The 15,889-nt window shown below is 47.6% G+C and overlaps 1 protein-coding gene across 2 annotated transcripts in view; it reads left to right on the top strand.

Annotated features, from left to right (window-relative positions):
• Positions 1 to 15,889, top strand: part of LOC310648286 (WW domain-containing adapter protein with coiled-coil-like) — a 124,081-nt gene that overhangs the window by 22,305 nt on the left and 85,887 nt on the right. Inside the window, exon 1 of one of the 2 annotated variants that reach the window (XM_083376038.1) lies at positions 1,532 to 1,618. The exons of the other annotated variant lie outside the window; for it this stretch is intronic. Within the exon in view, the coding sequence (XP_083232164.1) occupies positions 1,552 to 1,618 (67 nt within the window). The 5' untranslated portion in view covers positions 1,532 to 1,551. Of the gene's footprint in view, positions 1 to 1,531; positions 1,619 to 15,889 lie in introns of those variants that run through there. 2 annotated transcript variants of the gene reach the window in all.

The raw sequence follows: 15,889 nt of genomic DNA, 5'->3' as shown, positions 1-15,889 counted from the left end.
CGGACGGACCATAAGAATTTGGAAAGCCTGCAGACCGCTCGGAATTTGAACCAACGCCAGATCCGGTGGTCTCTTTTCTTTGCAAGGTTTGACTTCCGGGTTCGGTACATACCTAGCGGGCACAATCAAAGAGCAGATGCTCTGTCCAGGAAGCCCGAATATTCCCGAGTGGAAGACAAGCTTCTGCACAGGACAGTGATCCCCGTCGAGTCTTTTGCTGCGGTGCGGAAGCCGGTTGATATACGGGCTCAGATCCGGGAGGCACAGCAGCAGGAGGTGTGGGTGGTTCAGCGGAAGGAGGAGGTGTTGCCAGATTCTCCTTGGACGGTCACGGATGGACTCTTCTATTATCGTGACCGGCTCTACGTTCCGGGAGGGCCACTCAGGGGACTCATCCTCAGCCAGTGTCACGATAACCCGGCGGCGGGGCATTTTGGCCTGTTCAAGACCCTGAACCTGGTCTCCCGTACCTTCTGGTGGCCCCGAGTCCGACACGACGTCCAGTCCTATGTTACCTCCTGCATCCCATGCAGGCAGGCCAAGTCAGCGACAGGGGCCCCGCCTGGATTACTGCAGCCTTTGCCGACACCCAAAAGACCCTGGGGGGCTGTGTCCATGGACTTTCTGATGGATTTACCCCCATCCTCTGGTTTTACGACAGTGTATGTGGTGGTGGACATGCTGACCAAGATGGCGCACTTCATCCCGTCGCGGCTTACCGTCAGCCCGCGCCACTAGTCGTATGTTCATTCAGCAGGTGTTTCGGCTGCACGGCCTCCCTGATACAGTCGTCTCTGATAGGGGGGCCCAGTTTACAGCCCGCTTCTGGCAGGAGTTGATGCATGCGTTGGATATCAAGATTTGCCTCTCGTCCGCGCATCATCCTCAAACTGACGGGGGAAACGAGAAGGTCATTGGTATCCTGGAACAATATCTGCGCTGCTACGTCAATCTGCAGCAAAACAATTGGGTGGACTATCTGACCATAGCTGAGTTTGCATTTAACAGTTCGCAGCACACCTCCACACAGGTGACACCGTTCTTGGCCAATGTGGGATATCACCCCCAGTTTTTTCCCCTTTCTCCCGTGGACTCACCGGAGCTGGCAGCGAACGACTTCATGGCAGAGTTACAGGCAATCCATTGATTGGTGCGACGTCAGTTAGAGAAGGCCAAAGCCGATTACAAAAGGTTTGCTGATCGGTCAAGATGGGATACGCCTCCACTATCGGTGGGAGATCGGGTCTGGTTGTCCACCAGGAACCTACCGTCAACACGGCCGGTGAGAAAGTTAGATCACCGATATTTAGGACCGTTCCCAGTCGAGGCTGTCATCAATCCGGTCGCGTATCGCTTAACTCTGCCACGTTCCCTGCGCGTGCACCCAGTTTTTCATCGGTCTCTGTTGGTCCCCGAGCAACTGGCCTGTCCACTCCGCCGAGCGGAACCTCCCCCATCAGGACCTCGTGATGGGGGCAGCACCCCCGAGTACGAGGTCGCCAGCATCAGGGATTCCCGTTGGCTGAAAGGTCGTTTCCAGTACCTGATTGAATGGAAAGGTTACGGACCAGAGGACTTCACCTGGGAAGATGCGACCGCCGTTCATGCCCCTGCGTTGGTGACCGCTTTTTATGAACAATTTCCATCCCGACCGCATCCGGATCAGCAGACCCGGGGGAAGGGCCCTGCGGTGCGGGATAGTGTTGTGATTCAGGGTCAGCCTGTGGGTTCGGCAGTTGGGTCGGACGACTCAGAGGAGGAGGGGGGTGTTGAAGACCTTGCTGAGGGGGTTGAAGATCTTGCTGATGATAGCCCTCAGCCAGGCCCCTCCCACTTGGTCACCACGGAGACCCAGCTGTGTGAGCCTGACAGTGTGGATGAAGATGACCCACAGCTGGCCCTGTTCAAGGACGCCCGACGCAGGAGGCAGTCAATTAGGAGTAAACAGAGGAAGGCAATGGGGCTTCTCGGAAGGAGGCAGAGAGAAGCCACGCCCTGAACTCTATATAAGGGGAATGTCTGGGAGCGCTGGTTTGCTGAAGGCAACCGCTCGGATGGTTCATGCTTCTTAAAGCTCCGGTTTATTGGTTCGTGTCTTGTTTGTTTTTGTAGCTATAAATTTGGCAGGCGTGGTTCCAGCCTCTTGCCGTTTGTGGAGGGGTTGTCCCTGCCTTTTCTGCAGGGCCGGTAGCAGGCTGGTACAGAACACTCAGAATTAGTAAAAGGTGTTAGGGCAAGGAGTCAGAGGAGTCAGTCCCTTATTTAAAATGTTAATCACTTTATGATAACTTTTGTTTTGGGGAAACATTCTAGACAAATTGGTTCTATCCTAATTTCCAGACAGTAGCTAAAAATTATTATTTTGATAAATTTCAATTCACATTTGGATCTGGCTTCAGGAAATAAAATGCTTTGGAGTATTGTACTGTGTTTCCCTGAAAGTAAGAGCCAGTCTTACTTTCTTTTGGACTCTGAAGTAAGCACTAGGTTTTATTTTCGGGAAGGGCTTACTTTTGCCGGTACTGGTACCAGTAGTCCATGAGCGTGCAGGGGTGGGGTGGGGCCTGTGCATGGGGTGGAGAAGCAATGCGGTGGTGAGAGCGTGGTGGACCAGGTACGGTACTGGTGCAGCTCTCATGCCAGCTGGGCACTTTTGGCCTCTACCGGCTGCTCTAGCTGGATCGCCTTCCACCTGGCTGGCAGCTGCTGCCGCTGCCATAAGATGAGGAAGCGAGGCAGGTGGGGGGGATGGAGTTGCTTCCCTTTGCCTGCCAGACACCTGCTGAAGCTGTGCAGGGTAAGGTTGCCGCCCCCCCCCGCCCAGATGCCCTCGCCTCCCCCAATCGTTTTTTCTACTAACTTGCCTTTCAGCTGCATTGTGTTTCTCCGTTCTCTTCTCAGCCTTCGCCGCGTGTTTGTGGGACTAAAAAAAAAGTTAAATCAGACTTTCTAACTTCTTGAGATCTCACGAGAATCTCAAGAATGTGACGGAGAAATGTCCCAGCAGCGGTAGGGCCAGCAAACAGGGTGGGCAGAGGCCATGGCTTGCCGAGGGTTTGGTTTGTTGCAGCCGCAGGCAAGCAGGCGGTGGGAAAGAGAGGGCGGGGCTGGCGGGCCCTGGCAGGCCGGCAGCAGGGGGGGGGCACTCTGGCTGTGACACGGAAGATCTGGGCCAACTTGCCCCGCCCCGTGCTAGGGGTTACTCTTGGGGTAGGGCTTATATTAGGCCTGCCCCCCCCGAAAATCAGCTGGGGCTTACTTTTGGAGTAGAGTTAATACCGTGTTTCCCCGAATATAAGACCTAACCCAAAATAAGCCCTAGCTTGATTTTTGGGGTGGGTCTTATATAAGCCCTACCCCAAAAATAAGCTCTTACCTATTTGTTAAGAGACGGGGGCAGGTGCCCCACGCACCCCACACCCACTTACCTTGCTGCTGGGCTCCTGCAGCTGCTGCCGCCACAGGGCACATCACACTGCCGTTGCTGCCAGTGTGAGGTGCGTCCTGCTGCCATTGACACTGTTCTGTACCAGCCTGCTACCGGCCCTGCAGAAAAGGCAGGGACAACCCCTTTTACAAGAAGGCAAGAGGCTGGAATTAAGCCTGCCAAATTTATTGATACAAAAACAAACGGAACAAGAAACGAACCAAGAAACAGGAGCTTTTCTAGCGGTTGCCTTCAGCAAACCAGCCCTCCCACGCATTCCCCTTTTATACAGTTCAGGGCGTGGCTTCTCTCTGCCTCCTTCTGAGGTGCCCCATTGCCTTCCTCTGTTTACTCCTGATTGACTGCCTCCTGCGTCGGGCGTCCTTGAACAGGGCCAGCTGTGGGTCATCTTCATCCACACTGTCAGGCTCACACAGCTGGGTCTCCGTGGTGACCAAGTGGGAGGGGCCTGGCTGAGGGCTCTCATCAGCAAGATCTTCAACCCCCTCAGCAAGCTCTTCAACACCCCCCTCCTCCTCTGAGTCATCCGACCCAACTGCCGAACCCACAGGCTGACCCTGAATCACAACAGACACCGCCATGAGGTGTGTCATGCTGCTATTACTGCCGCTGCAAGGCATGTCATGCTGCTAGGCATGTTCTGCAGCCGTTGCCACCACAGAGAGGTGTGTCCTGCCATTGCTGCCGTGATGTATGTCGTGGTGTTGCCGCCACTGCAAGGTGCATCCTACTGTTGCTGCCGCTGCAAGGTGCGTCTTGCTGCTGCTGCTGTAAGGCACATTGTGCTGCCGTGAGGTGCGTCCCACCATTGCCACCACTACCATGAGGCATGTCATGGGATGTGCCTCGTGGCAGCAATGACAGCAGGACATGCCTCATGACGCAATGGTGGCGGGACACACCTTGCTTTGTAGCAACTGCCTCGCAGCAGTGGCTATAATGCGATAGGCCTTGCAGCGGTGCCAGGAGCCCTGCAACACGGTAAGCGGGTGCGGGGCACGTGGGGCAGCTGCTGGAAAAAAATAAGACATCCCCCCAAAATAAGATGTAATGCCTCTTTGGGAAGCAAAAAAAATATAAGATCGGGTCTTATTTTCAGGGAAACATGGTAGATGGCTTAAATTGGAGGGGTGATTTAGAACATAGAACTTAGAATAATAGAGTTGGAAGGGACCTCGGAGGTCTTATAGTAGTCCCCGGCTTGAGCAGGAAATCCTATACCATTTCAGACAAATAGTTGTCCAGACTCTGAAAGCCTACAGTGATGGAGCACCCCAAACCTCTGAAGGCAAGCTATTGCATAGGTTAATTGCTCTCACCGTTAGGAAATTTCACCTAAGTTCTAGGTTGTTTCTCTCCATTAGTTTCCAACCATTGTTTCTTGTCTTGCCTTTTAGTGCTTTGGAAAATAGGTTGAAACCCCCCCACCCTTTTCTTTGTAAGAGCGCCTCAAATTTTGGAACACTGCTATCACGTCACCCTTTTTTTCATTAGGTTAGACATGCCCAATTCCTGTAACCATTCTTTGTTTTAGCCTCCAGCCTCATTTTGTTGCTCTTCTCTGCACTCTTACCAGAGTCTCAACATCTTTTTTATATTGCAGTGACCAGGACTGGATGCACTATTCTAAGTGTGGTCTTACTAAGTCTATGTAAAGCGATATTAGAACTTCACATGATCTTCATTCTATCCTTCTATTAATGCAGCCTAGGATTGCATTGGCTTTTTTGGCTGCTGCCGCACACTGTTCGCTCATATTTAAATGATTATCCACTTTGAAACTCTTCAAAGAACTTGGCTGGAAGGCTTCTCTCGGCAGGACTTGATTTCTGCTTCTCATCTCTACAGGTGAAACTTGAAAAATTAGAATATCGTGTAAAAGTTCATTCATTTCAGTAATGCAACTTAAAAGGCGAAACTAATATATGAGATAGACTCATTACATGCAAAGCAAGATAGTTCAAGCCGTGATTTGTCATAATTGTGATGATTATGGCTTATAGCTCATAAAAACCCCAAATCCACAATCTCAGAAAATTAGAGTATTGTGAAAAGGTGCAATATTCTAGGCTCAAAGTGTCCCACTCTAATCAGCTAATTAAGCCATAACACCTGCAAAGGGTTCCTGAGCCTTTAAATGGTCTCTCAGTCTGGTTCAGTAGGAATCACAATCATGGGGAAGACTGCTGACCTGACAGTTGTGCAGAAAACCATCATTGACACCCTCCATAAGGAGGGAAAGCCTCAAAAGGTAATTGCAAAAGAAGTTGGATGTTCCCCAAGTGCTGTATCAAAGCACATTAATAGAAAGTTATGTGGAAGGGAAAAGTGTGGAAGAAAAAGGTGCACAAGCAGCAGGGATGACCGCAGCCTGGAGAGGATTGTCAGGAAAAGGCCATTCAAAAGTGTTGGGGACTTTCACAAGGAGTGGACTGAGGCTGGAGCCAGTGCATCAAGAGCCACCACACACAAACGGATCCTGGACATGGGCTTCAAATGTCATATTCCTCTTGTCAAGCCGCTCCTGAACAACAAACAACGTCAGAAGCGTCTTTCCTGGGCTAAAGAAAAACAGATCTGGTCTGTTGCTCAGTGGTCCAAAGTCCTCTTTTCTGATGAGAGCAACTTTTGCATCTCATTTGGAAAGCAAGGACCCGGAGTCTGGAGGAAGAATGGAGAGGCACACACTGCAAGATGCTTGAAGTCCAGTGAAGTTTCCACAGTCTGTGTTGATTTGGGGAGCCATGTCATCTGCTGGTGTTGGTCCACTGTGCTTCATTAAGTCCAGGGTCAACGCAGCCGTCTACCAGGAGATTTTGGAGCACTTCATGCTTCCTTCTGCAGACGAGCTTTATGGGGATGCTGACTTCATTTTCCAGCAGGACCTGGCACCTGCCCACACTGCCAAAAGCACCAAAACCTGGTTCAATGACCGTGGGATTACTGTGCTTGATTGGCCAGCAAACTCGCCTGACCTGAACCCCATGGAGAATCTATGGGGCATTGCCAAGAGAAAGATGAGAGACATGAGACCGAACAATGCAGAAGAGCTGAAGGCCGCTATTGAAGCATCCTGGTCTTCCATAACACCTCAGCAGTGCCACAGGCTGATAGCTTCCATGCCACGCCGCATTGAGGCAGTAATTGCTCTCAAAAGGGGCCGAAACCAAGTACTGAGTACATATGCATGCTTATACTTTTCAGAGGTCCGATATTGTTCTATGTACACTCCTTGTTTTATTGATTGCATGTAATATTCTAATTTTCTGAGATTGTGGATTTGGGGTTTTCATGAGCTGTAAGCCATAATCATCACAATTATGACAAATGACGACTTGAACTATCTTGCTTTGCATGTAATGAGTCTATCTCATATATTAGTTTCCCCTTTTAAGTTGCATTACTGAAATAAATGAACTTTTGCACAATATTCTAATTTTTTGAGTTTCACCTGTGGCTCTTCAAATATTTCCACTGACTGACTATGAGCTGTAGACAGGTATTTCCACTCACCGAGTCCTCAGTGGCAGACTTGGTGGTTCTCCCCAGCCGCGAGGCTTGAAAAAGCTCCTACTTCACCGGCACGCTGGTTGTCGCTGCCCCCCCTCCCCCCGGGTAGGAGCTGCTGCCGAGGTGCTGGCTTCAAGCAATTTGTCTCTCTTCATGATGAAATCTTCTCCGAATCTTCGTCAGCATATCCCTCAAGTCTAGGGACAGTGACTGGGGCTCAGGACCCCTAGAAAGTTTTGAAAGTTCGTAAATTTTTGCTTAATGTCATGGTTCTGACAGATGAAACACTTCAAAGAACTTCGAGGCATTGTTTACCTTAAAGTATCTTTATTCGAATTGCATAGCATTGGCACGTACATGGTCAAAGCCAACATCTGAATTCTCCTCCCCTTAGCACATAGTATCAAACACAATTCCCTCCTCTAATTAATAGTCATAAATCACATTCTCCAATTAGTTTGAAATTCAGGTTTTCCCTCCTGTTCTCCTACCCGCCATTTCTTCTCATCTCTTATTTCAAAAGCCCCTGGTTTCACACACTATTACAATATTGTTATGTCTAACTAACTCCCATCACATTCCTCTTCCTCCCCCAATATCATCTAATTCTAAAAGTAAAGCATAGGAAAGAAAAAGGCTGCATCTCCATATGTTGTCAAAAGCAAGACCATACGATGTTAGCAGCGTTGACACTAGGACTACAAGGTCCCTCTCACAGTTACTGGCATTAAGCAATAGACATACTGTGCTTTCAGGGTCTCATGAACAGAGGTGGGCAGTGGGCTACAGAAATAAAATGATTAATAAAATGGAGGAAGGCAATGACAAATTTAGACAAAATCATGAAAAATAAGGACATTACAATTGAAAGAAAATATTGTTTTCAGCAGTGATATAATAAAAATAATAATAATAATAATAATAATAATAATAATAATAATAATAATAATAATAATAATAATAATAATAATAATAATAATTTTATTTGTATACCGCCCTTCTCCCGAAGGACTCAGGGCGGTGAAGAGGGCAAACATATAAAAATACAAGAATACAAAAATTAAAGGATTAAACAAGATGCCCAAGCTTACAACAATAGATTAAAATACATTAAAACGACAATAAAACCCAAACCCATCACCCATCAGGCCAGGCCGGCTTGTTCGAACAAGTAAGTCTTCAGATCGCGTCGGAAGGAGCGAAGGTCAGGCGCCATCCGGAGCTCAACCGGCAAACGATTCCATAAATCCGGGGCACCCACAGAGAAGGACCTCCCCCTGGGGGCCACCAGACGACATTCTCTGACCGGTGGCACCCTGAGGAGGCCCTCTCTGTGGGAGCGCACAGGGCGGAGGGACGTTGACGGCAGCAGGTGATCCCTATGGTACTCCGGACCCATGCCATGTAGGGCTTTAAAAACCATTACCAGCACCTTGAATCTCACCCGGAAGACAACTGGGAGCCAATGCAGGTCACGGAGCAGAGGTGTAACATGGGAGTATCGGGAGACTCCCAACAACTCTCGCTGCTGCATTCTGTACCAGTTGGAGCCTCCGAGTGGTCCTCAAGGGCAGCCCCATGTAGAGAGCATTGCAGTAGTCTAAACGAGAGGTCACGAGCGCATGAGTGACCGTACGCAGGGCATCCTGGTCTAGATAAGGCCGCAACTGGCGCACCAGGCGAACCTGGGCGAAGGCCCCCCTAGTCACAGTTATTATATGGTCTTCCAAAGAAAGCTGTGAATCTAGGAGGACTCCCAAGTTGCGAGCCCTATCTACGGGGGGTAATAACTCACCCCCCATAGAAAGAGATGGAATGTTCTGAATATCCCAGTCTTGTCAGGGTTGAGTTGAAGCCTGTTCCTCCCCATCCAGACCCGAACCGCTTCCAGGCAACGGGACATCACGTCGAGGTCATCACTGGGGTGGTTTGGGGTCGAAATAAAAAGCTGGGTATCATGATACCCAACTCCAAAACCACGAATGATCTCACCCAGCGGTTTCATGTAGATGTTGAACAGGAGAGGCGAGAGGACCGACCCCTGAGGAACTCCACAAGCGAGAGGCCTCGAGGTCGACCTCTGCCCCCCTGCCAACACCGACTGCGAGCAGCTGTGAAAGCTGGAAATTGAGAAAAGTGAGAAAAAGAAGACAGACGTTCTCAAGTTAAGGTGGAGACAGTTAACTATGGCATAGTTTATAAGACGTTTATAAGAAGAACCAACCAATTCTAGAAAAATAAAAGACTGATCCTTTCAGGTTGATGATCAGCAAACAAACTCACATACTTTGGAAGTGCGATACAAGAGATTAGAAACTGAAAATGGTTAGTTTGGCAATGTTGAAGAAAGTAAAAAAGAAATACATGGATACAGTAAGTATATGGACAAATAGGAGTTTGGAATGTTCTTGGAAAAGTTATGGATTGTTACTAGAGGAAGATTGGGGTGGCAAGTATTTGTCTTTGAGTTGAGCCCTGCTTAGATTTCATTGAAATAGTACAGTAGTGTAATTCTAGATCAGGGCTTTTCAACCTTTTCACCGATTGTACCACTTTTAGGATATGACAATATTCGAGTACCACCTAGTAAGGTGTCAGGACCCACCCCAATCCACATCCCAGGAAAGAACAAACTCTTGAAACAGAAATTGTCCAAAAGGAGTTTTTACTGAAACATGATTGGTAATGGGAATACTAGACAGGATCTGAACTGTGTTACAGTTTGGTGCTTTTTTAAAGAGACCCCGGGTCGAACCCCCTCTCTCCAAGCCATCTGGTTTGTCCTGGATCAATTTAAATTCAGGTGTCAAATCCTTCCATGGGAAAGAGGGAACTCTCATGTCTTCACCATTGCTCCCTTCCTTTAGAGATTCTAATCAGATACAAACCAGATCTCTTCCCCCCCCCCCTTCCTTTGTTGTTCTCAGTTCAAAGGTTCTTCCCCTGGTCTTTGAAAACAGCCTCCCAGCAGGCTGAATCTTCTCTTCTCCTCTCCTCCTTGGAGAAATGGCAGAATCCAGGGGGAGGGATAAGATTTTAAAAACATACAGATAGAGTTTTATGAATGGGATATAAATGGATTCTGACAATCTGCTCCCCTTAGAAAAAAGACAGGTCCATCTGTAGAGGAAATAAAATATAAATGTTAGCTCGGTTTGTTCGGATATTCTGTATGAAACCTCTTAAGCAACCTTGGTGCTTTAATGTGGTGCTTATTGACCGACTCATTTTCTGAAGAGAGGTGTTTCCAAGCCACTAGATCAGACATGTCAAACACAAGGCCTGGGGGCCAGATCCGGCCCGCGAAGTGGTTTCATGTGGCCCCCGAAGCCATCCTGGAAACAGTGAGGGAACGGCCCCCGCTGCCTCGGCCCTGGCCCAGAGACCCTCCTTCTGCCAGAGACCCCCAGATCTGTCCCACTCCTGCCCAGGCCCCCATAGGCACCCTTGATGCCAATGATGTAGAGCTGGCCATGCCCACCCAGTAGGCCATACGCATTCCAGCTGTGCCCACTCAGTAGGCCACGCCCACCCTGGCCACACCCACCCGGCCACCCGAGGGCAACCGCAATGCTGATGCGGCCATCAATGAAATTGAGTTTGACACCCCTGCACTAGATACTGAATTGTTCCATGGTGTTTCCTGGAATCTAGGATTTCCTTCATCTCAAAATGTTCTCCTTCCACCATGATGGGAGGTGGTGGTGGTGGGGTTTTTGTTCGCAGGGGTGACTGTTGTTCTCTCTTTAGTAGACTGCAGTGAAAAATTGGGTGTATTTGTCTAAGATTTTTGGGTAGTCCTAATTCAACTGTTGAGCGCCTGTTACTCGTCCCAGCTTCTGCCCACCTAGCAGTTCGAAAGCACGTAAAAATGCAAGTAGACAAATAGGGACCACTACGGTGGGAAGGTAACAGCGTTCCGTGCGCCTTTGGCGTCTAGTCATGCCGGCCACATGACCACGGAGACGTCCTCGGACAAGCGCTGGCTCTTCGGCTATGAAACGGAGATGAGCACCGGCCCCTAGAGTCGGAAACGACTAGCACGCATGTGCGGGGGAACCTTTACCTTTACCTTTTAATTCAACTGTTACTGGGTTTATGATTCTTTTAATTGGAAAAGGACCAATATATTTTGGTCCGAGTTTTTTACAGGTTTGTAGTGATTTAAGGTATTTTGTGGATAAATATACCATCTATCCCACCCTGAATGGTATGGGATCTACTCTTTTTTTGTCAGCCTGTGTCTTGTATGCCTGTCTAGCTTCATCTAAAGCTTTCCTAACGATTGGCCAGATGTTTTGCAATTGAGCAATCCACTCCTTCAGTTCGGGAATTACCAGCTCGGTTGGGGTTAGTTCTGGCATGGGGTTGAAACTTTGACCGGTAGCTACTTGAAAAGGAGTGTACCCTGTGCTGGAGTGGACTGCATTATTATATGCCACTTCTTTGAAAGGTAGTAGGTCTGTCCAGTTTGTTTGCTGGAAATTAATAAAGCATCTTAAATATTGCTCAAGCACTGAGTTAGCCTTTTCACATTGACCGTTCGACTGAGGGTGATGACTAGATGTCAGTCCTTGGGTGGTTCCTAAAAGGGATAAAAATTCTTTCCAAAATGCTGACGTAAATTGCACCCCTCTATCAGAAATGATGCGTTGTGGTGCCCCGTGCAATCTGTAAATAAGCTGTACGAAAAGTTTTGCTAATGCTTTTGCAGTCGAGATTTTTTGGCAAGGTATGAAATGTACTTGCTTAGAGAACAGATCTGTGACAGTCCAGACTACGGTGTTTCCGTTGCTTTCTGGTAGTTCCACGATAAAATCCATGGCTATTTCTTTCCATGGGGCTGAGGGGTTCGCCACCGGTTGTAACAGTCCTGGCGATTTCCCTTGTAACCTCTTGGCCATTGCGCAAATTTGACAGCTGCCCACATAGCTTTCTATGTCCTTTTTCATCGATGGCCACCAAAATTGCCTTTTAGTTAAGTGTAAGGTTTTTACAAAACCAAAATGCCCTGCTGATTTTGTATCATGGCACAGTTGCATGAAATTGATCCTTTGGTTGGCAGGTATGTATAACTTCTCACCCACCCAGGGTAGTCCATCTTTAATTGTGCACACATGTCTATTTTTCTGGAACCATTCATCACTTTCCAAATACCTCCGGAATTCTATTTCAGTTTGGCTATCCACCTTCGGCTTCATTTTTATTTGAGCCGTGGTGGTGACTGGTGCTGCCAGTTGTTGTTCAGGCACAAGTGGTTTAGAGTCATTGGTCCGTGTGCTGTTATATTGGGGCATGTGAGATAATGCATCTGCCAGGAAATTCCCCCCCCCCCCCCGGGCAAGTGTTTGAGAGTGAAATTGAATTGGTGAAAATGTTGGGACCAGCGGGCTTGTTTAGGAGTGAGTTTCCTGGGTGTTTTTAATGCTTCCAAGTTTTTGTGGTCTGTCCAGACCTGGAAGGGGATTTTATTTCCTTCTAGGAATTGGCGCCATGTAATTAATGCCCATCTTATAGAATAAGCCTCCTTTTCCCATATGGGCCAACGTTGTTCTGTTTCCGTGAGTTTTCTGGATGTATATGCACATGGTTGCAACGCCCCCTCATCATTTTCCTGTAATAATACGGCTCCCACCGCTACATCGCTAGCATCTGCCTGTATTACAAAAGGTTTATCAGGATCTGGATGTCTCAGGACAGGCTCAGCAGAAAAAAGTCTCTTTAGCCTTTCAAATGCTGCTTGACATTCCATGGTCCACTTCAGAGGCTGGCTGGGTTTCACGGGGCACCCTCCCCCTTCGTTTTCAATAAGTTTGTGAGGGGCATGGCTATTTGGCCAAATGAAGGGATGAATTGGCGGTAGAAATTTGCAAATCCAACGAAGCTTTGCAATTGCTTCCGTGTGCGGGGGGGTGCCCATTCTAATACTGCCCTGACTTTTTCAGGGTCCATTTCGATGCCCTCTGGGGATATGCGATATCCCAGATAGTCTATTCTTTCCTAGTGGAACTCACACTTCGATAATTTAGCGTATAGGTGCAAAGGCCCCCCTGGTCAAAGCAGTTAAATGTTCTTCCAAATTAAGCTGTGAATCCAGGAGGACAACCAAGTTGCGAGCCCTTTCAGAGGGGGGCAATACCTCCCCCCATCAAAAGAGATGGAACTTGTTGGACAATACGAGATGCCGGTATCCACAGCCACTCCTACATAGATCTTGTTTCTCATGTACTTGTTGAATTTGAACTTGATTGCATTAGATTTAGTACTTGTGGAATGTGGCTGTTATGTGAGTAGCAGGAGACAGAACTTCAGTTTTAAATGTTGTTGTTAGTTGCGAAGTCGTGTCCGACCCATCGCGACCCCATGGACAACGTTCCTCCAGGCCTTCCTGTCCTCTACCATCTTCTGGAGTCCATTTAAGCTCACGCCTACTGCTTCAGTGATTCCATCCAGCCACCTCATTCTCTGTCATCCCTTTCTTCTCTTGCCCTCAACCTTTCCCAGCATTAGGCTCTTCTCCAGTGAGTTTCAACTTCAGGATCTGGCCTTCTAAAGAGTAGTCAGGGTTGATCTCCTCTAGGACTGACCGGTTTGATCGCCTTGCAGTCCAAGGGACTCGCAGGAGTCTTCTCCAGCACCATAGTTCAAAGGCTTCAATTCTTTGGTGCTCAGCTTTTCTTATGGTCCAACTTTCACAGCCATACATTGCAACTGGGAAGACCATAGCCTTGACTATACACACTTTTGTTGACAGGGTGATGTCTCTGCTTTTTAGTGTGCTGTCTAGATTTGCCATGGCTTTCCTCCCAAGGAGCAAGCGTCTTTTAATTTCTTGGCTACAGTCCCCATCTGCAGTGATCTTGGAGCCTAGGAAAATAAAATCTGTCACTACCTCCATTTCTTCCCCATCTATTTGCCAGGAATTGAGAGGGCCGGATGCCATGATCTTGGTTTTCTTAATGTTAAGTTTCAAGCCAACGTTTGCACTCTCCTTCTTCACCCGCAACAAGAGGCTCTTTAGTTCCTCTTCACTTTCTGCCATTAGAGTGGTATCATCTGCATACCTTAGGTTGTTGATATTTCTCCCAGCAATTTTAATTCCAACTTTTGATTCATCTAGCCCTGCCTTTCTCATGATGTGCTCTGCATATAAGTTAAATAGGCGGGGTGACAGTATACAGCCTTGCCGGACTCCTTTCCCAATTTTGAACCAATCAGTGGTTCCGTGTCCAGTTCTCACTGTTGCTTCTTGACCCACATATAGGTTTCTCAAGAGACAATTAAGATGGTCTGGTACTCCCATCTCTTTAAGAACTTGCCAGTTTGTTGTGACCTCTTCCTAATCTCTTCTGCCTCTGTTAGGTCCCTGCCATTTTGGTCCTTTATCATGCCCATTTTTGCATGAAACGTTCCCTTCATCTCCAATTTTCTTGAAGAGATCTCTGGTCCTCCTTATTCTATTGTTTTCTTGTATTTCTTTGCACTGTTCATTTAAGAAGGCATTCTTATCTCTTCTAGCTATTCTCTGGAATTCTGCATTCAATTGAGTGTATCTTTTCTTTTTCTCCCTTGCCTTTCGCTTCCCTCCTGTCCTCAGCTATTTGCAAAGCTTCCTCAGACAGACATTTTGCTTTCTTGCATTTCTTTTTCTTTGGGATGGTTTAGTTGCTACTTCTTGTACAATGTTGCGAACCTCCGTCCATAGTTCTTCAGGCACTCTGTCTATCAGATCTAATTCCTTAAATCTATTTGTCACCTCTACTGTATATTCAACAGGGATACGATTTAATTCATACCTGAGTGGCCTAGTGCTTTTCCCTACTTTCTTCAGTTTAAGCCTAAACTTTGCAACGAGAAGCTCATGGTCTCAGCCACAGTCAGCGTCTGGTCTTGTTTTTACTGACTGTATAGAGCTTCTCCATCTTTGGCTGCAGAGCACATAGTCAATCTGATTTCTGTGTTGACCGTCTGGTGATGTCCATGTGTAGAGCCGTCTCTTGGGTTGTTGGAAAAGAGTGTTTGCTATGACCATCGTATTCTCTTGACAAAATTCTATCAGCCTGTGCCCTGCTTCATTTTGTACTCCAAGGCCAAACTTGCCTGTTATTCTGGTTATCTTTTGGCTTCCTACTTTAGCATTCCAATCCCCTATGATGATAAGGACATCATTTTTTGGTGTTAGTTCTGTAAGGTGCTGTAGGGCTTCATAGAACCGGTCAATTTCATCCTCTTCAGCACCGGTGGTTGGGGCATAGACCTGGACTACTGTGATATTGAATGGTTTGCCTTGGATTCAAACTGAGATCATTCTGTCATTTTGGGGATTGTATCCCAGTATTGCTTTTCCTACTCTTTTATTGACTATGAAGGCTACTCCATTTCTTCTGAGGGATTCTTGCCCGCAGTAGTATACCTGATGGTCATCTGAATTAAATTCACCCCATTCCTGTCCATTTAAGTTTGCTGATTCCTAAGATGTCAATGTTCAGTCTTGTCATCTCTTGTTTGACCATGTCCAGCTTGCCTTGATTCATGGATCTTACATTCCAGGTTCCTATGGAGAAAGAATCTTTACAGCATCGGACTTTCCTTTCACCACCAGATACATCCACAGCTGAGCGTCCTTTCAGCTTTGGCCTAGTCGCTTCATTCTTTCTGGCGTACTAGTACTAGCCCTCTGCTCTTCCCCAGTAGCATATTGGACGCCTTCCGACCTGAGGGGCTCATCTTCCAGCGTCATATCTTTTTTTCCTTTTGGTACTGTCCATGGGGTTTTCATGGCAAAGATACTGGAGTGGGTTGCCATTTCCTTCTCCAGTGGATCACGTTTTGTCAGAACTCTCTGCTATGACCTGTCCGTCTTGGGTGGCCCTGCACGGCATAGCTCATAGCTTCATTGAATTACGCAAGCCCCCTTCGCCACGACAAGGC

Source organism: Vipera ursinii (genome assembly GCF_947247035.1).
Source record: "Vipera ursinii genome assembly, chromosome: W".
In the NCBI taxonomy this organism is placed as follows: domain Eukaryota; kingdom Metazoa; phylum Chordata; class Lepidosauria; order Squamata; family Viperidae; genus Vipera; species Vipera ursinii.
This window is presented reverse-complemented; position numbering and strand designations above follow the sequence as displayed.